At 47.9% G+C, this 26988-nt stretch overlaps 2 protein-coding genes and 1 pseudogene across 6 annotated transcripts; all 3 read right to left on the minus strand.

Moving 5' to 3' along the window:
* Positions 1–269: 269 nt before the first annotated feature.
* On the minus strand, positions 270–26907 carry PLIN1 (perilipin 1). 3 transcript variants are annotated; one of them, XM_030930934.1, is made up of 9 exons: positions 26773–26907; positions 12914–12972; positions 8765–8969; positions 7035–7117; positions 5558–5822; positions 5077–5249; positions 3185–3376; positions 2522–2767; positions 1163–1522 (listed from the first exon to the last, which is right to left on the minus strand). In XM_030930934.1, exons 2-9 carry the CDS (start codon positions 12956–12958, stop codon positions 1163–1165), a joined length of 1569 nt encoding a protein of 522 aa, XP_030786794.1. In that variant the 5' UTR covers positions 12959–12972; positions 26773–26907. The 3 variants fall into 3 exon arrangements, with proteins under 3 accessions (XP_030786796.1, XP_030786794.1, XP_030786795.1); XM_030930935.1 differs by lacking the exon at positions 26773–26907 and adding an exon at positions 22258–22378; XM_030930936.1 differs by lacking the exon at positions 26773–26907 and having other exon boundaries at positions 270–1522; positions 12914–12958.
* On the minus strand, positions 17345–26976 carry PEX11A (peroxisomal biogenesis factor 11 alpha). 3 transcript variants are annotated; one of them, XM_030930938.1, is made up of 4 exons: positions 26773–26898; positions 25474–25628; positions 22258–22373; positions 17345–19749 (listed from the first exon to the last, which is right to left on the minus strand). In XM_030930938.1, the coding sequence occupies exons 2-4, from the start codon at positions 25506–25508 to the stop codon at positions 19178–19180; spliced, it is 723 nt and encodes a 240-aa protein (XP_030786798.1). In that variant the 5' UTR covers positions 25509–25628; positions 26773–26898; the 3' UTR covers positions 17345–19177. The 3 variants fall into 3 exon arrangements, with proteins under 3 accessions (XP_030786798.1, XP_030786797.1, XP_030786799.1); XM_030930937.1 differs by lacking the exon at positions 25474–25628 and having other exon boundaries at positions 26773–26970; XM_030930939.1 differs by lacking the exons at positions 22258–22373; positions 25474–25628 and having other exon boundaries at positions 26773–26976.
* Positions 23517–24657, minus strand: LOC115897617 (annotated as a pseudogene).
* Positions 26977–26988: the final 12 nt, after the last annotated feature.

Consider the following 26988-nt stretch of genomic DNA (forward strand, 5'->3'; position numbering starts at 1 on the left):
TTTTAATGAAGGGGAACAGGGGGGCTCGGGGAGAAAGACACACACCCTTTTGCAATGTTTGAATTTTATAGTTGTATGAATGCATTTTCTTTTCCTTTTTTTTTTTGAAATGGAGTCTCGCTCTGTCGCCCAGGCTGGAGTGCAGTGGTGTGATCTCGGCTCACTGCAAGCTCTGCCTCCCGGGTTCACGCCATTCTCCTGCCTCAGCCTCCTGCGTAGCTGGGACTACAGGCGCCCACCACCACGCCGGGCTAATTTTTTGTATCTTTTAGTAGAGACGGGGTTTCACCGTGTTAGCCAGGATGGTCTCGATCTCCTGACCTCGTGATCCACCCGCCTTGGCCTCCCAAAGTGCTGGGATTACAGGCGTGAGCCACCGAGCCCGGCCATGAATGCATTTTCTAGATTTATCAAATATTAACATTTCCCTTGGAAAATGGGATTGGGGATGAACTGTGGCTATAAAGTCTATATATGATCACCATTTTCGTTCCCCAGCATCTGGAGGGCATCAAAAGAGTGACTATGCAGGTGCAGGCAGTAATGATCCAAATGGAAATGTGGCTGTGAGCAAGAAGCTGGCTCTATGAAGCACAGGCCTGGGACTCAGCCTGTGAAGGGGCGAGTACTCAGAAAGTGACACTAGTATTTTAAATAAACATGCAAGAGCTTTTGCATCTGATTGTTCCCTTCAAAAGTAGTCTGCTGGGAGCCTAGATCATCAGAGGATCTCCCAGTTCAGTGCTAAGAATGTGTCAAGATCTTCTGTTTGGACCTTCACAGTGGTGACAGGAGTTACTCATTCATGACAAATATCCACAGAGGCAGAATCTGAATTTTGGAAACGGTCAAATGTCTTTTGGCCACAAGTTTGGTTAAAGAGATGAAAAATCAAGTTAGGCAATTACTCTTTTAGTAAAAACCGAGCCATAGAATCAGAGCAGGCTGCGGCTTTGGTGTCCCTTAAAAACTGGCTCTGAGGGTGAAGCCCCAAAAGGATGCTTAAAAAAAAAAAAATGTGTGCCTCGGCAGCATCATCGGGATGAGGCTGGGGTCCCCAGGGGACCACTTTGAAAGCGGCAACGCTCGCCTGGGCTGTGCGGGTTCTGCTTATTTGTTAGAGAAACCCGCCGGCCCGGGGTGCGGCGACAGATGCGGCGACTCAGCTCTTCTTGCGCAGTTGGCTGTACTGCGCGCGGCCCAGGATGGGCTCCATGACGCTGGGCCGGAAGAAGCTGTCACTGACCCTGCGCTTCGGCTTCTCGCGGGGCACGGCCGAGAAGGCCGGGCGCGGCGCTGCGGGCGTGGCGACCTTGTCCTCCAGGCCGGGGCCGGGGGGCGCGCCGGGGCTCTGCGCGCTCAGCAGGCTGCGGCGGGGCTGTGCGGCGCGCGGGGCGGGCTCCGGGCCGGCGGATGGCGCCCCTGACGCCCTGCGCTCCGCCTCCCGGCGCTCGACCTCGGCGGGCGGGTTGTCGATGTCCCGGAATTCGCTCTCGGGCTCCATCAGCGACAGCCTGGGGAGCTGAGGGCCCGGCAGCCGCCTTAGAGTCCTGGCTTGGCCCTGGTCCCTGCGCCTCTGACCCACCGCCCCTTCCCGGGTCCCTCGATTGTTTCACTGGGAGCGGCCGTCAGGAGGCCACAGGCTGGGGAGCGGTTCAGTAGTTGGAGGGGCACCGGGGAAAGCCCTGAGGTCCTACCCACTCTGAGCTTCTCCATGGACCAGGTGGCCGCTCAGGCAAGCCAAGCCTCCCAAAGTTTCAGGATCCCCTAGGCCTCCCTGAGGGGAACCCTCAATGGGAGGTCATCAGCTTTCCTAACTCTTCCTTGCAGCCCACACAGTGACCTGGCCAGGGATGGGTACACCTTCCTGGGGCTGGCCCGAGCGCAGGGTGAACAGGAGGTCTGCTAAGATCCCTGGCATGCTGCTTGCTAGAGTGACTGAGTAACCCATCCCCTTACCAGCTCTAAGGGTGCTTCCTGCCCTGACCAGCCCCCCTCAGGCCCGCATAACCTATAACTTGCTTTGGAAAGGGGCTCCCAAAGGGATGGCATTGGTATCCCCTGGGTTTTTCCTATTGGCCACAGGTGATAGAATTGGGTGGAGCCTGCTGCTGTCCCATGGAACTCATGGCCCACCCCTCAGGGTGCCCTGGAAGTCTCTCCAACCACTTCCCGCGCAGCAGCGTGCAAACCTGCCTGGCACCTGCCCGGCCTTTCAGTTGGGAGCAAAGGGGTGAAGGTGAGGCACTGGGATCCCAGGACTAATGGCTGGAGACTCTTCTACCAACAGGTGGGAGGGGCCGTGGGGAGAGGCTTTAGGCCAGAGCCATGGGCCTCTATACTCCTGGGGCTGGGAGAGGCCCAGTATGTCAAAATGTTGCCAGGGCACTGAGGACTGCAAGGGGGTCTCCAGAGGAATAGGGGAAAGGAGGGGGACTGCATCCCCTTCAGTCAAATCTACTTTATCTGCCCTGTCCGGGCCCCCTTGGGACACTAACAGTTTGCCAGGGGTGGTACTCACCGGCACGTAATGCACCACTGTGTCCACCACATTGTCAGTAACGCCCTTCAGGGCATCTGATAGAGACATGGCCCTCCCCTTGGTCGAGGAGACAGCAGGGGCTGGTGTGAGGTGCAGCACCCTCCCTGCCATGCCCAGCACAGCTGCAGGTGCCCATGTCACAGCTGAGATGGTGGTCTGGAGGGCCTTCTGCAGGTTATGTGCCACACCGCCCAGGAGCCCTTGAGGGCCTGGCACGGCTGCTACCTGGGGGCCAGAGTAGGGTCAGTGCCTCCTGCAGTAACTCCCCTGACCCTTCCCTCCTCACCAGCCCCAGAGCTCAAGGGAAAAGCATGAGAATACCAAATTTACAAAACTTCAGGCTTATTCTGCCACTAGCAGTGTGGCCTTGGACAGGTCACATTCCCTCTCTGAACCTCTGTTTCTTCCGCAAAATGTGACAATAATCTCTGCCCTGCCTATTTACAGAGTGTTGCAAGGATCAGCTGAGAGAATGACATGGAAGTCCCTCATCAGCTGGGCATTTGGGGATGGGATAAAAGGTGTTACACACACATGCCATGCCCCTGCATCTGGGCCAGAATTCCTGAGTTCACCCTATGCCTCTGCTTCTCACCACTTCTGTGGACTGGACGACTTTGAGGCTCCCACTCTCCCCCTCACCTCACTGAACTTGTTCTCCTCAGTCTCCAATTCTTCCTCCTCCTCCATGTCCTCTCCCTCCGTGTCTGTCTGGTCCTCATGATCCTCCTCCTGGGCGGCTGCGAGGCTGTGCAACCAGGGCACCCGCACTTCACTCCTCCGCCGGGACACCGCCTGCATGGCCACTGAGGCACCCCACTGGGCCAGGCTGCTCTGAGGGAGGATGGCAGCAGATTGCTGGCTCAACTGCCCCTGCTGATGACCAGGGAGCCACAGCAGCCGAAGCCCCTCGCCCCCAGGATCCAGGCCAGGTGGTGAGCAGGGCTTGGCCCCAGCAGACTTTTCTTGAAACTTTTTATTGAATGGTAATCTACATACACTAAAGTGCACACATCTTTAGTGTAAGCTCTATGAATTTTTATAAGAACACACCTGTGTAACCACCACAGGTCAAGACATAGACCATTTTCAACACCCAAAGACTCCGTGTCCCCCACTCAGTCCATATTCCCCTAAGAGCAACCACAATCCTGATCTCTGTCACCATGCCTTCGTTTTGCCTATTTTTGAACTTCATGTAAGTGGAGTCACATCATGTGTATTCATTCATTAATAGCTCCTTTAGTTAAATATTATGGTGTAAGTTTCACTTATGTTACTGCAAATGGAAGTAGTTCCTTCTTTTTCATTTCTGTGTAATATTCCATCATACGAATTTCCCATAACTTACCCATCCTACAGTTGATGGGCATTATCATTGCTTCCAGTTCTTAGCTAAGGATATTGCTGATCTGAACAATTTTTACTTGTCTTGGGAGACTTAAGTGCTCATTTCTGTTGGGTATACACTTAAGAGTGGAATTGCTGGGCCACAGGATATATGTTTGTTAGCTTTGGTAGATACTCCTCCCAGATCTCTAAAGAGTGAAAAATTCAATGAACCAGAGTGTCCCATGGGAAGAAATTGACTGAGCAAGTGGGCTGGTGTCTCCTGAGGCACATTCTAAACCTCTAGGGAGCCCCACAAACAGAGCCTCCTTATTACACAGCTTTTGGGGATGCCACTCTATTCCATGTGAATGGTGGCATGTGAGGTTCTGCCCACTGCAGGCCGGGCCCAGGCATGTGACTCAGTCTCAGCCATTATTGATGCAGGGGATTGAGGGGAACTGCTAATCCTGTATCCCTGCAGGGGCAACACTTTCTTGAATGAATGATCCAGGCCTGATGATGCTTTTAAAAGTACTGCTCAAAAGATGGCTGAAAAGTAGTAATCTTGTTTGCTGACCTTTATGCTTTAATGTTGTTTTATTTTCTTTTCTGGCGCTAGTTTCTTACTAAAATTCCTTATGAAAAAAATCCAGCCTATTTCTGCTAAAATACAGAGAGGTGGAGGTGGGGAGTGGTGGGGAGTTAACTCTCCCTGGGCCTAGAAAGGGCAAATTTACCTTGGGTGCATTGGTGCTGGGTACACTCTCCCTGACAAAATGGGTTATGTACTTTGTTTATTTAAGGATGACAGTCCCTAGTGCTTGCATAGCAGATGGAAGTCCTGCTGTCTTATAGGTGGGAAGACCCATAGAAAGAGGCCCACTTGGGGGGATGAAGACTGGGGCTTGGGGGAGACTCAGAGGGAAATGGGGGAGATAGAAGTGAGTGGTAGGGCAGGAGCACTCTAGCAAGGCAGGCCTGCCCTTGCTTAACATCCTGTCCCTTCTCTTTCCCTGTGGTCTGGAAGGCCATGCCTCTACCCCTCTCAAGGCCTCTTGTCCTTAGAACTAAAGTCCTAGCCCAGGTTGGAAGAGAGAATGTTCTCAGGACAGGAAGGGGCAATGGGTGGGGGATGGGAGGTACTAAGAGGCCCACAAGGCTCCCAGGCACGGGGTCAGTCAGAGCTCAGGGCAGATACTCACCAGGGGCGCCACTCCTGGGATCCACATGGCCAGGGTGTGGCCCTGCTCCAGGGCCCGGGCCACGGTCTGCATGGTGTGTCGAGAGAGGGTGTTGGTCAGAGCCCCAACCCTGCTCATGAGGCTCGGCTTGGCCTTGGGCGACTTCTGGGCTTGCTGGTGTCCAGGAGCAGGGGCTGGGTAGGGATTTGGGGGGAGAAGAGAAAACAAGTAAGAGAGGGGCCGGGGAGTTCTGGGTCATGTCTAGGACTGGAAAGCAGGTGTTCTAGCTCCACCACAAACTCCCTGGTGAGTTCCACAACTCACTTTCCCTCTTTACAGATGGGGTGGGGGCAGGAGGGTAAATGTTATGAATCCATCTGAAAATCCCACTGGCCTTCCCTATTCCAGAGCAGTGGCTGGATGAGCCCTGCTACCTCCTGCTGATTCCCAGGCAGTGTCTGTGACAACTCACTCCCAGGCCGAGCCTCCGAATGGCAAGTACCTGACTCTTCCTTGTCTGGAGGGAGGAGGTACTCCACCACCTTCTCAATGCTGCCCAAGGCCAAGTCGGCCCCTCCAGAAGCCAGTCGGCCAGCTCGAGTGTTGGCAGCAAATTCCGCAGTGTCTCTGGCCACTCCCCAGGCGAGCTCGCACCCAGCCAAAGCGGCCCCCAGGACCTTGTCTGAAGTGCTTGCGATGGGAATGCTGATGCTGTTTCTGGCACTGCGGAGGCGGGTGGAAATGGTGTCCTTCAGCTCAGAAGCAATCTGGGGGAAGTTGGTGGGGGTGTTAGGCATGTGGTCTTACAGTCCCTGGAAGGGCCACCCTTTCGGGGTCTGGTAGCCTGAGCCCAGGTCCCAGGAAGGCGTCATCTAAAGGCCCAGGGAACTGGTACTGATATTTGGGTACCTGGAATTAAGCTAGGCTTTAAAGGCAGAGGGCTCCAACCTTCCTTGTGCCAACCGTTTGGATCTCCTGGCTTCTTCACCCCCATCACTGCCTGTCAAGATCCCTCTCATCCTGTGAGGATGACCCCAAAGACTCCTCGTTGGTGCCACCTGTCCTGATACCCTCATGCTCACAAGGAATCTCCTTCATCCTTTCCTCAGAACACAGCGTTTCTATTGATTTATAGGTGTGCTTGATCTTCCTACAAGTTCTGCATTGAAATAATTTATCTTTTTCTTCGTTATCCTGGGAGCGCCTTTGTGACAAAAATGTTGCCTTTAATCTGGAAAAATGGGGAGCAAAGGACACAGGCCTCACGGCTGAACAGACCTGCTCTCACGTCTCCACTTACTGGTTTCCTCTCTGTAAAATGGAGATAACAACCCCTATCCCAGAGGGTTGACAAGAGGATTAAGTGAGAGTACTTGATAAAGCATAGGTGATGGCCCCGGGCATAGGGTAGGCCTCAGTACATGTTTGTGAGAAGGGTAGTTGGTCAGTGAGATAGATGAGGTCAGAGACTGAAGCTTATTCCCCAGAAGCACCAAAAATGAGTCCTTATCATAGCAACTACCTAATAAATATGTAGCCAGGTAAAGTGACTTTCAATCTCATGGTCCATAAAATGTTGGATCTTGAGGATATGGGATGACACTCCTGGGATCTGAATGAGTGTGACTCATGATCTTAAGCAGCTGTAGTCGCCAAGTGGTCCAGGGCAGACTGTGGAACCTCAGATCCCAGGGTGTTGTATCCGGAGGCAGTGGGACCCGCCAGAGCTCCTGTTTGGGTTTGCCTCTGGGCTCGTGCCTGCTGGTCCCAGAAACCCCACCTCCATTTAGCTTCACGGGGAGAAGAGGAGCCTGTTGTGTGGTGTGGCCTTGGGAGCAGGCAGCCTCTGCCAGCCTTGGAGGATGCTCACCATGGGACACAGACTTCCAGTCACGGGATCAGCAGCCCCTGCCCTCTCCTCCCTGAGAGGTGGTGACGACAGAGTGCAGGGAGGCTTCAAGAGGTGGGAAGGGGCTTACCTTTTCAGGAGGGTACTGGAGGGCTGGGATCTTTTCCTCCAGGTGGTCCAAGCCTCGGCAGGCCAGCTCATTGGCAGCTGTGACTGGAAGGAAAGGGTCAAGTTTGGGTGAGTGCTGTCTGTCTCCATGAGAATCTAGCAGTGGCCTCTGTGCCAAAGAAGTGACTCGGAGCCCTCAAATCCCAAGGCCTGCTGCCTCCCCAGCATCTCTGGGCCCCAGGCCCTTTGCCCTCTTTAGCCCCTGTCCGCAGGGGCTCCTCGAGACCCGGGCCAATTTCTTACATCTGTGTGGGAACTCTGGAGTCACTGAGACCTGCACTCAAAAGGCCAAGTGACCACGTCTAAGCAGCCTGTGGCCTCAGCAAGTCACAGCCTGTCTGAGCCTCTGCTTCCTACGTTGTAAAAGGTGAATTAATGGTGCCTGCCTGGCAGGATTTTTATGAAGAAGAATGATGGGAGCTATAAGAATCACCAACAAGTACTGTTCTTTCCTTCCTTCTCTTCCCTCGGTACCTACATGGGGACTCTGAGTGAGCATAAGGAGGGAGAAGAGAGGTGTGAGAGGAAGGCAGATGGCAGTGAGGCCTTGGAGCTGGGCCTGCTTAGCTCTCAACATGACAAACTCCCAGCACAGCCAGTGCAGGCCCCAGGCTGTCCATGCTCTTCTTTTTAACCACTAGGTGTTGAGATGGTCAGCTGTCTGAAGAGGGTCGCAGGGAAGGGAAAAGAGTTGCCCCTGGAGAGTGGGCTTGCATCAGAGATGCACCTGCTTCAAGGGGATCCTGCCTGGGTCGGCCGGGACATCGGCTCTGCAGCCATGGCCACTGGGGGCCACAGCTTTCAAAGAGAGTTCTTTATACTCTTTCATATATTCTTTCTCCAGATACCTTATTTTTCTTCACAAAATTCTCGAGCAGCAGAGAGCCCAGATGACTTAGCTGTCTTCCAGTTGGGCAGAATGAGACTCAAGGAAACTATTTAAGGAGCTTGCAGCCAGGGACAGGGCCTGGGCCTACTTTACATCTGTCCTCTCCTGTTTGCTGTGTGGAGTCCTCAGCTACCCATAATTCTGTAATTAGGATGGTGGAAGGTGCTAGGCTTTTTGGCATTACTGCGATTTCCCTCAGCCCTGTCAAGAGCTATGCCTTGGAGGCCACATTTTCAGATGGGGCAGAACAATTTGAGTGGTACACACCTGGTAAGGCCTGTAAGAGAACCGTCTTCTGCCTCCAGGGCCCTGGCTAGTGGCTCTCTGCCGCCCCCACCCGTCATGAGCCGCTACCATCAGCTGCTGGGCTCAGCCAGCTTTCCCCTCCCTCCATGCCCTCCAGCCCTGCCAGGCCCCCTAGTGTGGCTGCCTCTGCCTCTGCCAGACTCTGCTGGTTCTTGCTGCTGCTGCCTGTGCTGCTACAGTGAGTGTCTGGTCTGCCATGGACCCCAACCTCACCACTGCCTGCATAGCTCTGCCTTCCCTTCCCCTGCAGATTCTCTGGCCATCATTGTTATCCTAGGCAAATGCCAGCTGGGCCACAGATAGGCATCTATAGATGAAAAGAGATCTGTATGTATACCTTTATATCCATAGATAAGAAGACCATGCAATGGGATGTAGGCAGTTAAGCAGACAGACAAGCAAGTTATCAGATAGTCAGACAGACTGAGAGGCGGACAGACAGACTGGCAGGTAGGCAGTGAATAAGCAGGCAGCTGCTGAGTGCCACAAGGACTCACACTGGGTGGACAGCCTGCGGACCACGGGCTCCATGCTCCAGGCAGCCAAGTTACTGGCGCTCTGCACGCCCTTCTCATAGGCATTGCACACAGAGGCCACCAGGGGGTGGGCTTCCTTAGTGCTGGTGTAGGTCTTCTGGAAGCACTCGCAGGTGCCACTCACCACCGGCAGCTGCAGGACCCGCTGCAGCACATTCTCCTGCTCCTGGTGTGGAAGGAACACATTCAAGTTGTCCCACCTCCCTCTCCAGCCTCCCAGGAAGGTGACCTCAGGGTCATGGAGACCAATGGTGCAATTAGCCTGAGTCCAAGTGACCTGGGAGGAACCAAGGCCAAAGAGGTCTCTAGATGCCCCAATCATGGGAGCATGGGAGACCCCATGGGGAAAACAAGGCCATGTCCTCCTGGTCACTATCCAGGTTCTGAAGAGCTACCAAGGCAATCTCTGTTCTCCAGGGGCCAAGTCAGATCCCATCACCCCCACCCCCACCCCAACTCACTCCCCTGATACCTACTAGTAGAGAGCAAGTGTTGTTAATGTCTAGAATTTTAATCCACCTTTGATTGGTGGCTTCTCCAAACATTTTTCTGGTCTTTCTGAGGTACTGCCTCCCCGCCTGTGTATCCTGGCCCCACTGCCTAGAACGCTCACCTTCCCTCCCATAGCCCTTGCTGCCTGGCAGAGTGCCATTCCCTCAAGACTCCACTTGACCAGCACTTCCCCTGTGAAGCTTCCAGACTCTTCTCCATCGCGTCGGAAACCACTCCCTCCCTGGCTGTCTCCACATTCATTACACCGTGCTATGGTTATGGGTATTCATCTCACTCCCCGTAGACTCATCTCTGTATCCCCAGAGTGTAGCCTAAAGCATGGCACAGTAATGTTAGCTGAATACATGAACCACAGTCAGGGCTGTGCCTAGTAGAATGTGTAGGTTTAGATCTGCCCAACTGCACAGAATCACAGAATCTTAGGCCCCAGGGGACTTTGTGGTAAGAATCCTTTCCATCATTTCTCTGGTAGACTTGTATTTGTTTTTATTTATTTATTATTTTCCTAGAGACAGGGTTTCACTCTGTTGCTCAAGCTGGAGTGCATTAGTGCCATCATAGTTCACTGTAACCTCCAACTCCTGAGCTCAAACAATCCTCACACTTGTGCCTCCTGAGTAGCTGGGACTACAGGCATGTGACACCATGCCTTGCTAATACTTTTATTTTGTAGAGGGGGCGGGTCTTGCTGGTCTTGAACTCCTGGCCTCAGGTGATCCTTCTGCCTCAGCCTCCCAAATCACTGAGATTATAGGCATGAGCCTTTGTGCCCAGCCAAGACTTATATTTAAATATCTGCCTGAATGAGAGCTCTCCCCCTCATAAAGTGGCCTGTGTCCCTTGTTGGACAGCTTTGCTGAGCTGAAATTTGCCTCCATCCCCCTGTTCCACACTCTGCCCTCTGGAACAAAACTGAGCAAACCTATTTCATCATTCATGGGTTGGCCCTTCACATATTTGAAGTCAAATATGTCTCCCTTTAGAGGTACCTCCATCATGTTAAATGGCTCCAGTTCCTAACTTTGTTTACAAATGGTTCACACTGTGGTCTGGTGACCCCCTCTCCTGGACATGCTACAGTTTTACATTATCTTTCTTAAAAATATACTACCCTTGCTTGAGCCTAGGAGTTTGAGGCCAGCCTGGGCAACATAGGGAGACCGTGTCTCACCAAAAAATAACTATAATAATAAATTAACAGGTATGGTGCTCTGTGCCTGTGGTCTCAGCTACTCAAGAACCTGAGGTGGGAAGATCACATGAGCCTGGCAGATGGAGGCTGTAGTGAGCCATAATCATGCCACTGCACTACAGCCTCGATGACAGAATGAGACCCTGTCTCAAAAAACAAAAAAACGAACAAACAAAAAACACTCAAAGACAGCACTCTGGGTGTGATCTGTGCATGCTGGGTGTAGTGGAACAATCGTTGATCATTTCCAGGGTGCTGTGCTGTTAGTAATGCACCTTTGGCAGCAGTCACATAATTAAGCTTTAGGTCACCTAGGAACCTTAGTGAAAAAACACTGGTCTTTGAGTAAAATAATGAATTCTAGGGCTAAGTGTAGAAGCTCATGCCTGTAATCCCAACACTTTGGGAGGCTGAGGTGGGAGGATCATTTGAAGCCAGGAGTTTGAGAACACTCTGAGCCACAAAAAAAAAGAGAAAAGAAAAAAGCTAGCCATGCTAATATTTGATGGCATGTGGACTACAGAGTCCCAGCTACTGGGGAGGCTGAGGTGGGAGGACTGCCTGAGGCCAGGAGGCCGAGGCCGCAGTGAAATATGATGGCGCCACTGCATTCCAGCCAGGGTGACAGAGTAAGACGCTATATCTAAAAAATAAATAAATAAAATTAAAAGAACAAATTCTAGGCATGCAGAGGGAAAGAGCATTTGTCAGGTGCCATTATGCTGCAGGCACTGATCTGGGTGCCTTGGTGACATAAGCTCACTTAATTCTAACAGCCATCCTCTGGGGTTAGCACTGTCACCAACACTGAGTCAATGAGGAGACTGACAATCAGAAATGGGAAGTGATTTACCCAAGATCCCACAGCTGGTAAGTGGCAGAGTCAGGATTCCAACTCGAGTTGGAAATGGCCTGCCTAGGATTATCTTCAAAATAACACAAAGTGAGGGAATTAATGGAAGTGAGGATGAGGCAGGATTGGCCATGAATTCATGGTCTTCGGGGCTAACAAAGGGTACATGGGGCTTATTATGTTCTTTTCTGTCTGTTCTTATGAATGTTGAGAATTCTCCATATCTAAAGTAAAAAGAAAAAACTCCCCAGGTCAGATTCAGATGCTCAGACTCTCTGTAACTTTGAATATGACACTGTGGCATAGTTTTGCTCACGAAGTGAAGACCTGGCCTGTTCTGTTTGTAGGAGGGAGAGTTCAAAGATCCCCATCAATGAGACCTATGTGTACACTAAGACAGAGCAGCCCACAATGTCTTCGGGTTTTTTTGTTTTTGTTTTTGTTTTGAGACGGAGTCTTGACATCTCCCAGGCTGGAGTGCAGTGGCGCGATCTCGGCTCACTGCAAGCTCTGCCTCCCAGGTTCACGCCATTCTCCTGCCTCAGCCTCCCGAGTAGCTGGGACTACAGGTGCCTGCCACCACGCCCAGCTAATTTTTTGTATTTTTAGTAGAGACAGGGTTTCACCATGTTAGCCAGGATGGTCTCAATCTCCTGACCTCGTGATCCGCCCACCTCGGCCTCCCAAAGTGCTGGGATTACAGGCTTGAGCCACCTCGCCCGGTGAAAACATTCTTTTTAACAGTTTGGACAGAGCTTTCAGAGGTTGTTTTAGACAAAACCAAAGGGGGAAAGAGATCCTGGGAAGGGAATAAACCACCGTCTGTTAGAATGGCTTCACTATGTACTTGACCATTTTATGCCTCTCTCTTCTATGATTCAATACAAAACAAAGTGATTCCTAGTGCAAGAGTTAGTATAAGCTTAATTTGGGCAAGGTGGATATTGTACAGGTTCACAATTTTTAAGTTTCACTATCTGAACTGTGTGCAAATCTGAGATGCCTTGCCAGGAGCCAACACGCATTCCTAAAAGTATCAAACCACTTCAAATCACAGTGAAAACCAGGTCAGAGATAGAACACCAGACACACGGAATATCCCACCCTTCCCCCGACACAGCAGCACAGGCTGTGCACCGTCTGACTCCGGGAGGTGCCATTTGCCATATGAATGATGCTGGAGACAAAGAATGCAGTGGCTCTGCACTGAATACACATCCAGCTGGGCGGTGGACAGAGCATGGGCTTCTGCATCAGGGTTTAAACATAGTTATTCCCTTCCTCTCCACTCCCCACTGTCCCTAAGCCAGGATTTCTGTCCCTTTTTTCCAAGGTGCTTAGTTTTTAATAAGCATCTTTTTTCCCCTCCCAGATCCTCCAACTGCCCTCTACAAAAGGTGGTGAGGGCAAGAATAACTAAGCCATGGTAGTCAATGAACTAGGATTATAATCTGGGCATATCTTGCTCTAAGTCCCCTGCATCTTCCCTCCCTGCTTCTTCCTCCTCCCTCAGTTGTCCATCCCCTGTCACAGATGAGCCCAAGTTACTTACAGGAAGGTCTCCATCCAGCAAGGTGGGGCCTTTGTTGACTGCCATCCTAGCTCTTTAAGCTGCAAAACAGAGTCCCAGGTCCCATCAGAAGTCCTCAGGCTTGAGCTCCACTGGGTCACTTCCCTACCTCTCTTGGCCACCAACTAGGCCCAGGCTGCCTGGCGGCCCATTTACCCTGAACGGAAGGCATTAGGTTGGAGGGTGAATGTCACACACAATAGCCCCACTCGTTAGGGTCCCCATAGGAATGAGTTGCTCCATAGCTTACTTGTCAAAACTGATGTTTCTTTCTTTCTTTCTTTTTTTGAAATGGAGTCTTGCTCTGTCGCCCAGGCTGGAATGTAGTTGCACAATCTCAGCTCACTGCAACCTCTGCCTCCTGGGTTCAAGGGATTCTCCTGTCTCAGCCTCCCCAGTAGCTGGGGTGCCCACCACCACACCCAGCTAATTTTATTTTATTTTTATTTTTTGTATTTTTAGTAGAGACGGGTTTTTTTTTTTTCTTTTGAGATGGAGTCTCACACTGTTGTGCAGGCTGGAGTGCAGTGGCATGATCTCCGCTCACTGCAAGCTCTGCTTCCCGGGTTCACACCATTCTCCTGCCTCAGCCTCCCAAGTAGCTGGGACTACAAGCACCTGCCACCACGCCCGGCTAATTTTTTTTTTTTTTTTTTTCAGTAGAGACAGGGTTTCACCGTGTTAGCCAGGATGGTCTCAATCTCCTGACCTCATGATCCACTCACCTCGGCCTCCCAAAGTGCTGGGATTACAGGCATGAGCCACCATACCGGCTAATTTTTGTATTTTTAGTAGAGATGGGGTTTCATCATGTTGGCCAGGCTGGTCTCAAACTCCTGACCTCAAGTGATCTGCCCACCTTGGCCAAGCCAAGAATAATGTTTCTTATAAGAGTTCAGGTTAGGAGGCCAGGTGCGGTGGCTCAGGCCTGTAATCCCAGCACTTTGGGAGGCCAAAGTGGGTAGATCACCTGAAGTCAGGAGTTCGAGACCAGCCTGGGCAACATGGTGAAACTCTGTCTCTACTAAAAATACAAAAATTAGCCAGGCATGGTGGTGGGCGTCTGTAATCCAGTTACTTGGGAGGCTGAGGCAGGAGAATCACTTGAGCCCGGGAGGCAGAGGTTGCAATGAGCTGAGATCATGCCACTGTATTCCAGCCTGGGCGACAAGAGCAAAACTCCGTTTCAAAAAAAAAAAAAAAAGCGTTCAGGTTAGGAAATAAAAAATGCAGGCAGCCATAAGAGATAAAAAGTTTTAGCTAAAGTCTTAAGGCTCTTTAATGAGGGTCCAAAAGAGACTAAAACAACAAGTTTCAAGCTGGGTGCATTGGCAAGCACCTGTAATCCCAGCTACTGAGGCTAACATGGGAGAATTGCTTGAGCCCAGGAGTTTGAGATCAGCCTGGGCAATATAGTGAGACCCCATCTCTAAAAAAATAAACAAACAAGTTTCAGGTTTCATCTGTTGCCCAGGATGGAATGTGGTGATACAATCATGGCTCACTGCAGCCTTGATCTCCTGGGATCAAAGTACCCTCCCACCTCAGCCTCCCAAGTAGCTGGGACTACAGGCATGCACCACTATGCAGGGCTATTTTTTTTTTCTTTTTTTCTTTTTTTGTAGAGACAGGATCCCACTATGTTGCCCAGGTTGTTCTTGAACTCCTGGGCTCAAGTGATCCACCTGCCTCGGCCACCTGCAGTGCTGGGATTAAAGGCATGATCCACTGTTCCTACCCAATTCCTCTATTTCTAAGCAAACATATCTGTGTTTTGGAAAAGACAGTAGCCCCAGAATAGCTATTCTATACTTCTGGTACAGAGTATCTATACCAGAATCTCTCCCTCAGTAGTTTCCCTGCAGAGCTTTTCATCCGAAGCAAAATTCCCAAGAGGCCCTTACCTTCAACTTCTTCCCTTTAATGTTCATAAACAAGCCAGGTAAGGCAGGTGCCCCAGGACCCCAACACTCACTGCAGCTGACCGCCACCTCAGTCTCACAGAGCCCAGGCTGCAGAGCGTCTCCTCAGGCAGAAACAATTCCTATCACTCCTGGGAGTCTTGGGCAATGCTACTAACGCCTCCCAGCTAGAGGAGGGCAGAGAGGAAGAGAAAGCAGGGTCAGCAGTTGTCATGGTTATCTGACCCAGGGTTCCTGGGGCATATCCTAACTTCTCTAAGGACATTTAGCAACCAAGGAGGTAGGTGGCAGAGCTGAAGGAGATCCAGGCTCAGAGGACTTAGTATTCCAGAGCCATGAAGCATCAGTTCTATAATGTTCCTGCCCTCAATTCACAAAAGTCTGCTTTCCAGAAAGAAGGTATAGGGATATACATCGTTAAACTCAAAAGCTCTAAAGTTCTATATACCTCTGCAATCTTTTGGCTCCTTTTCCGTAGAGGGTCTTGTGGGACAGTTCTCAATCCATTTCTCTCATCTTTTCTTATTTACTAGCAAGAGTGAATGTTGAACAGTAAAATTTAAACCCACACAGAAGAGTTCATCTGAATGTATTCGTCTTTGATTACGGAGATAAATTGCCGTCAGTGAAGAAGCAACAGAGCCAGGAGTTGTTTTTGACAATATAGCCTTTGAGGGAGGAATTTTCACTTCTTAGAGTTCAACAAAATTTATTGAACTTTACCTGGCCTAAGATGCTACCAGAATGAAGAGTGGGAGAGCCAAGTAGATTTTTGTTCTCCTAAGTCTGGATAAGCGACAGTGTTGACTAAGATTCTATCACTAATCAATAGCACCCAGACAACAAAGAACTAGCACCACTCAACCCTTCTTTAGCCAGGACTCAAGCATAAGCCCAAGTTCTAGTTCCTGGCTTCAGATATGATGGAGGACTATGGTGTAAGCTATAGCTTTCAGATTAACTAAGAAGGGCCTCTTTGTGAAAATGGACAATAAGAAAACAAAACGTATTTTCTTTGTTGCTGGTGGAATTACATGTATTGTTGACTCTTCTAAGTCACACACTGTGGGCAAGAGAAGAAAGAGATGGGAGTGGGGAATTATGAAAGATCCTTGGTAATAAACTACGTATCTGTGATGCAACAAAGTAGGGAATGAGAAGGCAGGAAAGGGAGGAGTCAAGCATGGAGGCTTCAAAGGAGTAATATGCTATACATTTAATACTTATTGATCCAACCTGGGCTTTTCAAATGTAAGGCAGTAGAGAAGACAAAGTATTTAAAGAAGTGGCCTCGGCTGGGCGCGGTGGCTCAAGCCTGTAATCCCAGCACTTTGGGAGGCCGAGCCGGGTGGATCACGAGGTCAGGAAATCGAGACCATCCTGGCTAACACGGTGAAACCCTGTCTCTACTAAAAAATACAAAAAACTAGCCGGGCGAGGTGGCGGGCGCCTGTAGTCCCAGCTAGTCGGGAGGCTGAGGCAGGAGAATGGCGTAAACCCGGGAGGCGGAGCTTGCAGTGAGCTGAGATCCGGCCACTGCGCTGCAGCCTGGGCGACAGAGCCAGACTCCGACTCAAAAAAAAAAAAAAAAAAAAAAAAAAGAAGTGGCCTCTGCCCTCACCTCAAGGTTCAGCACAAATTATCTGTGAGGCTGTGACTGGACAGCAACCTGAGCCAAAGGGCAGTTTTCAGCCTTCAGAGTAGTGGCTTTGGGCCAGAGGGAGCATAGGGCTTTGTGCCTGAAAGCTCTGCCAAATCAACTAGTCCTTTGGCTGCTTTAGCTGGGAGTGCAGAATGTGGGTGAGAGGTGAGAAGTGGTGAAAGGGCCTAGGAGAGTCCTGAGGGAAGACAGAAGTGTTAGTTTTCTAGCAGTAGCTTGCAGGACATAGACTTCTATCTTCTTTCCTTCTCCGTCCATACCTGCTTTCCCTACCCCTCCACCACATGAGAGCAGGGAGCTAGGTCATCTTGCTCACAAGTGGATCCCCAAAACCATGCATGGCACTCAAACATTCATTGTTGAATAAATGAATTATCAGGCAACAATGCTCAGTTGTGAATGTGCTGGGCTGTACACCTATGAAGAACTTCAATTTTTGGCATCCCTCATGAATGTGGAGGCTCTGGGGTGGAAAACATTAGTTAGAAAGAAGGATTCACAGGGAGGTACCAGGACACCATTAAGATGGATACCACTGTAACATACCACCATGAATTCAACGCAGACTTATCTAGGCAGAAGCCAGCCAGCCATTGACAGGGCTACTGTAGAGCACCCTCTCCATGGCAGCAGTCTAGATGAGCTCATTCAGAGGTCCCTTTCAACCCAGAGGCTCTACATCTTAATCTTTCTCCATCCTCCTCCTCAGTCTGGATCTTCCAGCCCAGAGCTCGCTGTACCAACTGTGTAGGCTGATTGAGGATTATCTGCTGGATTGCCTTACGTTTAACTCTTCTCTATTCCCAGAACATATTCACAGACACAAGTCAATTTTGTCTAGAAATTTATTGAACATAATTAATCTATTACAGTAGAGGATCTGGACAATAAAAATAGTTAAGCTTTTTATTTGCCCTGACCTAGTAGCTTTCATGTCTTTTAAAATTTCCAAAATTTTATTTCTCAAATTCCATATCTTGATTGGTTAAACAGACAGCCAAGAATCTGAGTCTATTTTTTGAGAATCTCAATCACATTTCTGGGAAATATAACTTATTGAGTACATATTTATTTTCTCACTTCCATTCAGATAAATGACACGGCTTTGCTGGGAGGACTAACATCAGCCTCCTACCTGTTGGCATCCTATTTCCCTACCTCACCTCCCTCAAACTAAAGGATCTGTAACCACCTATAAAGACCCACACCCAAGATGGGAGATAGAAACACAAGTCAATGTCATTGACTCAGCATTCCAGTGTCCTCTTCACTGGCTTCCTCCTGTGCTTTCCACCTCCCTCAATCACCCTACAAATAAGATGTCTGATTTATCATAGAAAATTGTGACCCTGTTACATCTGGAGTATCATGAAATTTTTTTGACTGGATAAATTTTGATGAAAATTAATGTAGTATTGCCTAAATTGTTAGAAGGATTTAAATAAAACAATCTAGCTGATGAGTCTAAATACTGTTATAATTTTTTTTTTAAGACTCAAGGTCTTGCTCTATCACCCAGGCTGGAGTGCGGTGGAAGCTCACTGCAGCCTTGAACTCCTGGACTCAAGTGATCCTCCTGCTTCAGCCTCCAGAGTAACTGGGACTACAGGCATACGGCACCATGCCTGGCTAATTTTTTTAACACTTTGTTGTAGAGATAGGGTCTCACTACACTGCCCAGGCTGGTCTTGAACTCCTGGCCTCAAGCAATCCTTCTGCTTCAGCCTCCCAAAGTGCTGGGATTATAGGTGTGAGCCACCACACTCCACCCAGTTTTAGTTTTTCTAGAAAAGAATATAAACCACTGGACAAGGAAGGTCCAAATTATGGGAGAGTAAGAAGCAAAAAACAGGATTCAGGAGGGGATCACATTTCTACTCAATTCTGAAGACAGTGGGAGAGCATGGAATGAACACTGGATAGGAGTCAGAGGAATGAGGCTCTAGCCTTAGTTGTTTTTTGTCTGTCAGCTTCTTATCTGTCACAGGCTACATATAGGCACCCATTGTGACCCTCTACCTATTCTTCTAAGTCCCTCCTGTCTGCTTCTGATTTTTGCTTATTCACTGCACCCATAGACACAATTTATACCATGAAGGTGCCTGATGCTTTTCTGATTCTACTTCTGGACAGAGCAAGGACATGAGTGTAGTGATGGTATAAGGGCCAACAAGTTGAGAGGCTGTCAGCCCAGCTCTCCTCCATCCTGCTACTGACATCAGAGCCTCTACTAGATCTGAGAGTGCCATGCACCAGACGTACTGTAATTATGTGAAACCAATGATCCATATAACCCTAAAGTTATTGTATATTAGTGTTAAATGATCAGTGTGATTGGGTCTTTTTAAATTTTTTCCTTTCAATTTTTATTCATTCAGCAAATACTAAGCTCCCACTATGCACATAAGAGATGTTCAATCAATGTTAGATGAAGGGAAAATATTCAGAAATTCACAAGTCACTCCAGCACTCCAAAAACATACAAGTCTTCATGCTCCTCCCTTTTCCATTTTTGGCCTCACGTCTGCCCACATCATAGGTTGTTAAATGCTCACATGAACAAGAACTTAAGCACAGTATGACATGGCCTTGACTTATACAAATTTCTATCCCACTAAGAGGCCATCTTTTAAAGTAGGTACTAGTTCCAAGCCTAAAAACACCCTAACGGGTCTTCAGCTTCATCTGAGGATATGCCACAGTGATCATGCCTGCTATAGAGGACACAAGACCTCCAAGTCCAATGATGCCAGGATTGGACTTATAGATCCCCAGCTGGTCCAAAGGGTTCAGGATATCACAAAGGTTCTTCACCGTATCCAGGAGCAAGGGAGGATGCTGCTTCAGAGATCGGAATAAGAGAAGTAGAAAGGATTGGAGCCATTCTGTTTCCTCATCAGCCACACTGTACCCAAGAGGATCCTGGGATGCTGATTTCTCTTTCTTTGCCCTGTCACGTGTAACTCGTTTCATCTGCAGGGAGATTTCATACAGATCCCTGACCAGGCTCAGCAGAAGAGAAAAGCAGTAGTGGTGGGCAGCCCTCGTTCGCCATTTCTCTTTGTTGATGCCAGAGGTGAGACCTACGCTCCTCACCCAGAGGATGGTGTCACAGATGAAATAAATCACACGGTTCAGGTTGGCTAATGTTAAGCATAAGCGAGGTACCAGATCAGTGGCATGAATGCTCTGCTCAGTTGCCTGTATAGCATGTACCACATTGCCTAGTCTGAACCCTGCAAGTAGAACCCACAATAATGAACAGTTATTTCATTAGTATACAACGGGAAAATAGAATCCCTGTATCCGGGTGAGGAGCCAGCTTTTCGTTGTTTTTTGTTTTTTGTTGAGACAGGGTCTTGCTCTGTCACACAGGCTGGAGTGCAGTGGCACCATCATAGCTCACAGCAGCCTCAACCTCCTGGGCTCAAGCAATCCTCCCACCTCAGCCTCCCGAGTAGCTGGGATTATAGGCATGAGCCAGTGTGCCCAGTTTAGCACTGGTGTTTTTAACAACTGATGGTCATTCAAGGCTCAGCCTTTGTTCAGAAAAAGAGAAAGATTTTACAGTACATTAAGGACACTTAAAATGATCTTGGAAGGCAAAAAAAAAAAAAAAAAAAAACAGTGACTCTTTAAATTTATCTCCTTCATTGTAATGAACACCTTAATGTTGACTGACGGCATACTCCAGGCAAGGTCAATCATGAGTGTGGACAGTTACATCTGATTATTTACCAGCTACACTTCTTTAGAAGGAAGGTACTATGATAACATGAACTCCAGATGCAATACTCTCTTGGAGAGTTTGATGCCTTACATTTTATTTATTTTCCAGACAAAAGACTGTCTTTTTAAAAAACACTATTATCATTTTGCCATTTCTCTGGTCCAAACCCCTTTTGGCTACCTATTGTCAAGAAAATAAAGTAGAAATGGTAGAATTTAATGGATAGAACAATTACTAATATTGTCACAGAGCTCCTAGTTGAATTAAATCAACCATTGCAATGGCATGTCCTTATGTGAGCATGTAATTCAATTCATCAGGGATGCATCAATCAATAGGTACTTGCTGAACACCTTCTGAGAAAGAGTTATAGTACCATCATGGAGGATGCAAAATAAATACTTCTCCTTGAAGGACCATACCTTAGACTCAGGAGGCACTCAGAAGTAGCTACTGTCAGAAAACTTATAATCTCAGAAGGGGCCGGGCACGGTGGCTCATGCCTGTAATCCCAGCACTTTGGGTGGCCAATGTGCATAGATCACCTGAGGTTAGGAGTTTGAGACCAGCCTGGCCAACATGGTCAAACCCTGTCTCTACTAAAAATAAAACAAACAAAACAAAAATTAGCCAGGTGTATTGGCGCACGCCTGTAGTCCCAGCTACTAGGGAGACTGAAGTGGGAGAATTGCTTGAACCCAGGAAGTGGAGGTTGCAGTGAGCCAAGATCACGCCACTGCACTCCAACTCCAACCTAGGCAACAGAGTGAGACTCCATCTCAAAAAAAAAAAAAAAAAAAAGAATGTTTGATATTATGTTATCAAAAATAACATAAAATAGTAAAACAGTATATGTAATGGCTGTTTTAGTATATAGATTCTGGGTTCCAGTTCTGGCTGTTGCACTAACTGGCTGAATGACCCTGGATAAGCCCCTTCTGGACTCAAGACACCAGTGACCTCTAAAGGACCTTTCAGCTCCAACATTCTAAATAATCTAAACAGAATTTCTAATCTTGGCCTTCAGTGCCATCCAGAAAAGCTCGCCCCACCCTTCCCATCCCTCTGCTTGACAATTTAAATCTTCTGTCAAACTAGTTTTGTAGTTTGACAATGATCCTCCCATACAATGGTTTGTTGAGAACAGTTGTGAGCCTTTACTAGAGGAGAATGCCCTTTGAAACTCTTCTTCCTTCTCTCTAGCCTCACCTCAAGTTCCACCTCCTCTAAAACACCTTTCTTTTCCTCTACCTCAGCCAACAAGTTTGGCACTAAATCTTATATGTCATTATTTAAAGCACCTTACTTCTCCCATAAGGCTCAGGAATATACCTATATAACATAGGTGCTCAAAACCAACTGATCAATATGTGATGCTCTACATTCCATTCTAATGCCTCTGCTAACCTACTATAGCAACATCTGGTTTTCATCAAACAACAAAGAGTCAGAAAGGCAACTGCTATGAAAAGTACTGGATTTCCCAGTATGATGATGTATTATTAAAGTGAATTAAATAAGCACAAAACATTGATTTCACTTTTTACCTTTAGCATGAAACCTACCTCACAAATGGGCTACAAAAATGTATCCACCTATATATCCTCTAGCACTCCTCAAGAAAGGAAAAAGGCAGGTGGTCTAGGATATAACTATTCCACTCTTGTTTAGAACAAAGGGGCTCACAGGAGCAGAAGCTCATGTCAGAGACTGCTAAAACATACTGTGATTCTAAGAACTAAAGGTGAACTAACACGTTGTCTGTCTCACTGGTTATGATTAAGCAGAAAGACAAGGTGTAGCACCAGATGTGAACATAACAGGGTGTTTATGAATGGTCTGCAGCAAGACATTCAAACCTGTTGTACCATGAGGACAGTCTTACTGGTCAATTTCATCAATAAACTTGATGCACTAGAAATTAATGACCTAGAAATTACTCCACAAATTACAGGATGTGAGGCTGAGAATTCTAAACCAGGAGCCACTGTCCCTCAAGAAACAGGGTACTTACATTTACGACCAGTGCTCACACTGGACTCCAGTTTCTTGAGCTTCATTACCACCTTCTCTTTGCCAGCTTTAGGCTCTAACAAATATCTAAGCAACATGCATGTGTACTGAGTGGCTCTGAAATGCAAAAAAAAAAAAAAAAAAAAAAAAAAAAAAAAAAAAAAAAAAAAAAAAAATTGAGAAGAATGATTTACAAACCAAATAAAACTTAATTCATGAAGTAAGGGAAAGAGAAACACATGCCTACAGACAACATTTCCAAGACCATTTCTCATGTAGCAACTCTTACAAAAGCAAAATTCTGCAACAGTCATTCCACAGGAGAGCCAAAGGGTAGAACATGTCATGGAAATTTAACACAAAGGTAATGAAAATGAACTCTGCAATAATGCAGCCAATGTGCGTCCAAAAGGCAAATGGCACAGAGAAATGGATATAGTCAAAGTGAGAAACTGCACAACATCTCCCTCATGTTAAGTCTACAAAGATCCATACTCCTTCTCTTCCCCAGTGTAGATTTCTTTCTTTTTTTTTTTTTTAGACCGAGTCTCGCTCTGTCGCTAGGCTGGAGTGCTGTGGTGCGATCTTGGCTCCACTACAACCTCTACCTCCCGGGTTCAAGCAATTCCCCTGTCTCAGCCTCCCAAGTAGCTGGGATTACAGCTGTGCGCCACCATGCCCAGCTAATTTTTGTATTTTTAGTAGAGATGGGGTTTTGCCATGTTGGCCAGGATGATCTCGATCTCCTGACCTCGTGATCTGCCCGCCTCAACCTCCCAAAGTGCTGGGATTACAAGCGTGAGCTACCTGTAATCTGGCCTGATTTTCAGATTTCTAAAATGAACTTTTCTACCATGTACATAATCTACCATCTATGTGACACGACACAAACTCAAACCAGAACCAAATGAAAAGTCCACAGTTTAAAGATTGTTTAATTTTTTGTAAACAAAAGGACCAAATACACATCAGTACATAAATTAGTATAAATATGTTTTCATAGTTGTCTTTCTTTTTTTTTTTTTTTTTTTTTTTTGAGACGGAGTCTTGCTCTGTCGCCCAGGCTGGAGTGCAGTGGCATGATCTCAGCTCACTGCAAGCTCCACCTCCCGGGTTTACGCCATTCTCCTGCCTCAGCCTCCCGTGTAGCTGGGATTACAGGCGCCCGCCACCTCGCCCGGCTACTTTTTTTGTATTTTTTAGTAGAGACAGGGTTTCACCGTGTTCGCCAGGATGGTCTCGATCTCCTGACCTCGTGATCCGCCCGTCTTGGCCTCCCAAAGTGCTGGGATTACAGGCTTGAGCCACCGCGCCCGGCCGCATAGTTGTCTTTCTAAAGTCATTGATATTTTATATAAAATACAGGCAGAATCCTGCTTAATAATACTATATATTTAATAAAGTGATTATTGTCATGCTTACAAATAACAATGGCTTACTAATATAAACGTATGAGAAATTTTACATCACATAGTCACACATCCAAATCCATTTGGCAGTCTACTAATAAAGTAGGTGCCTGGTTCCCACTGTCTTGTAAGTGCATTTGAATCCCTTTATGCTATAAATATTATTCTCAATAAAAATGTGGTACATTTTCCATTTTCTAAAATAGTGAACTTGGTACTAGGAATGAAATAAAAAGAGAAGACTGGAATCATAAACAATTGCTTTCTCTTTTTTAAGTGTGCTTCCTGGTTAGAGGGCTGGTCATGTCAATGACTCTGCCTTTCTGAGCTTTGGTCTAACAATAGGAATTAGGCCAACAGTAAGACATTACGTTTATTTATTTTTGAAGTGAACATAAACTCAATATTTTGTTGTCTTCATAATAAAACAAAAGAGGACACTTAGAACTGGATCACTTGGCCCTTTCTTTTCTTATCTCCTCCCAATTCAAAATGCTGGCATCTTTTAATAGCCAGGACTCTTTTAGATCTTCACTGGGCTCAACACACTCAAGCTTTAGCAAAATCTTCTTGGTAGTTTTAGCCCTTTTCTGGAAAATCGGCTTAGTCTGCCCACCACAGCCACTCTGCTTCCTGTCATAATGCGCTTTCCCTGGGCATTCAGAGAATCCTTGCCCTTCTTGTACTATGTCACTTTGTGGGGTTGGTGCTTGCCACGCTTCTTACAGTCCGACAGGTTTTAGGAACGTTCACCATGTTTGCGTGAGCATTATTGGCACAGAAAGCAAGGTATTATTTTATGAATGCCAGTGTGGTCATAAAGGTTATACAGATCATCAAGGAGGCTGGGAAATGAATGCTAGAGATCTCAGATCTTTTGGAATAAACATATCTTAAATTATTATTATTATTATTATTATTTTTCGAGACACAGTCTTGCTCTGTTGCCCAGGCTGAAGGGTAGTAGTGCGTTCTTGACTCACTGCAACCTCCGCCTCCCAGGTTCAAGCAATTCTCCTGCCTCAGCCTCCTGAGTAGCTGGGATTACAGGCATGGGCCATCACGCCCAGCTAATTTTTGTATTTTTAGTAGAGATGGGGTTTCACCATGTTGGCCAGGCTGGTCCCGAACTCCTGACCTCGTGATCCGCCTGCCTCAGGCTCCCAAAGTGCTGGGATTACAGGTGTGACTCACTGCACCTGGCCTAAATGATTATTATTATTATTATTATTTAGACGGAGTCTTGCTCTGTCGCCCAGGCTGGAGTGCAGTGGCGCAATCTTGGCTCACTGCAAGCTTTGCCTCCCGGGCTCATGCCATTCTACTGCCTCAGCCTCCCGAGTAGCTAGGACTACAGGCGCCCGCCTCAATGCCTGGCTAATTTTTGTATTTTTAGTAGAGACGAGGTTTCACCATGTTAGCCAGGATGGTCTCAATCTCCTGACCTCGTGATCCGCCCGCCTCAGCCTCCCAAAGTGCTGGGATTACAGGGGTGAGCCACTGCACCCGGCCTAAATGATTATTTTTTTAACCAACTTCCTTGATAAACCTTGCAGGGTACATTCTAGGTACACTGGAATTACAGGTTTCTATTTAATGAAATTTCTATTTAATGAAGCTTGTATATAAAGCAACCATTTAAAAAACCTATCAAACTAATGAGAAAGCCAGTATAGCTTGGTAGTTAAGTGGGCACTGGAGTCATTTGCGTGGACGTGAATCTCTCAGTTCTGCCGTGTGGTAACTTATTAACCTCCTTCTGCTTGGTTTTCTCCACCTGAAATGGGGAGAATATTTAGAGTACCTACCTCATAGGGTTGTGATGAGGGTTAAATAAGTTCATAGTTGCAAAACACTGGTAACAATAGCTGGTATAAAGATGGCTTCCAAAAGCCTCATTATTGGGGCCATTCTAATTGATCTGTTTGTATCAGCACTTGCACACCCAGAAGAGAATGAAGAGCTGTTAAATAAAACTGCAACTGTAACTATTTTTTAATCAAGCAAGAATCAACCAAATATCTAAAACATCATGAACTAGTACTGTATGTGTATTAAAGATACAGTCTCTCAGCTCTCTTTGTTTCTTATGGAACCAAAAGAAAAAGAGACGCAATCTCTGTTTAATATTTTCAGTAGCACAGCATGAACCTTAGAGGTGCAGGTAGTTCTTTCTGATCTTCTCCCCATTGTATTTCTCCCCCAGTCCAGTTGGTGTGGTCTCATCCCTGCTATATTTTGTTTTACAATTTACAAAACTATTCCACATGCAGTATCTCAATGATACAGACTGGGCAATAATGGAAGAGAACTTCTGTCTCTACTCAAACATTTCAAGAGGTATTTGAGAACGGGCACGGTGGCTCGCGCATGTAATCCCAGCACTTTGGGAAGCCGAGGTGGGCACATCACCTCAGGTCAGGAGTTGGAGACCAGCCTAGCCAACATGGCAAAATCCCGTCTCTACTAAAAATACAAAAAGTAGTCGGGCGTGGTAGTGCACGCCAGTAATCCTAGCTACTTGGGAGGCTGAGGCAGAAAAATCGCTTGAACCTGGGAGGAGGAGGTTGCAGTGAGCCGAGACCGTGCCACTGCACTCCAGCCTGGGCGACAGAGCGAGACTCTGTCTCACAAACAACAACAGCAACAACAACAACAAGAAGAACGAGAGATATTTGAAGCCACACCAAGTGGTTTGCTTCCCTGGCCACAAATAGTAACCCAAAGTTTCTCTATAAAGGAAATCCCTCGGAAGAATGTTGAGTGGAAAGAACCCAATCTTTCTTTGCCCGGAGAGCAAAGTTAGGAGGGGAGGAGGATCTGTCAGCCGGTGTCACGTCCTAGGCGGTCTCGAGGCGGCTAGGGTGCCAGGCATTGGGGCTTTCGTGCACGAGGCTAGGACCGGATGCGGATGCGTTGGGCCCACCCACGTAGAATTTAGGGTGAGGAGGGGCTCGGATACCAAACTCCCCCCGTAGGAGCTGGCAACGTCCTTCCCGCTTCCATCTACTAGACTATCACCTCCTTTTTCTCGGGTGCCGGGGAATAGGCACCGGAGCACCCAGTTAGGGCGAGAAAGGGGCGGAGGCCGCTGGCACCTGACTCACCTGAAGAGTCGGTCCCGACCTTGGGTCTGGTTGGTGAAGCGGGTGAAGGCGTCCATGGCTCCTAGCCCAAAGGCCACGAGTCGCACCGGGTTCAGGCGTGGGTCCTCTGGGGCCCGCCAGCTCCCTAGGGAACTGTCAGTCCCAGGGTATCGGCTGACAGGGAGGGGCTGAGTCTCTCCGCCCCAGAGGGGGCGGGCGCACATTTCGTAGAGCAAC

This window comes from Rhinopithecus roxellana, chromosome 5 (genome assembly GCF_007565055.1).
Source record: "Rhinopithecus roxellana isolate Shanxi Qingling chromosome 5, ASM756505v1, whole genome shotgun sequence".
Taxonomy (NCBI): Eukaryota; Metazoa; Chordata; class Mammalia; order Primates; family Cercopithecidae; genus Rhinopithecus; species Rhinopithecus roxellana.

Bases quoted from the DNA above. Each gene is read 5' to 3' on its own strand.
- PEX11A (XM_030930937.1), bottom strand. From the start codon at position 26,828: ATGGACGCCTTCACCCGCTTCACCAACCAGACCCAAGGTCGGGACCGA. The intron at 22,374-26,772 runs GTGAGTCAGGTG...TTTGCATTTCAG, and splicing joins GGTCGGGACCGACTCTTCAG to AGCCACTCAGTACACATGCA. The intron at 19,750-22,257 runs GTAAGTACCCTG...TTCTACTTGCAG, and splicing joins TGTGAGCACTGGTCGTAAAT to GGTTCAGACTAGGCAATGTG.
- PLIN1 (XM_030930936.1), bottom strand. From the start codon at position 12,958: ATGGCAGTCAACAAAGGCCCCACCTTGCTGGATGGAGACCTTCCT. The intron at 5,250-5,557 runs GTACTTGCCATT...ATCCCTACCCAG, and splicing joins TCCAGACAAGGAAGAGTCAG to CCCCTGCTCCTGGACACCAG. The intron at 3,377-5,076 runs GTGAGTATCTGC...ATCCTCCCTCAG, and splicing joins TCCCAGGAGTGGCGCCCCTG to AGCAGCCTGGCCCAGTGGGG.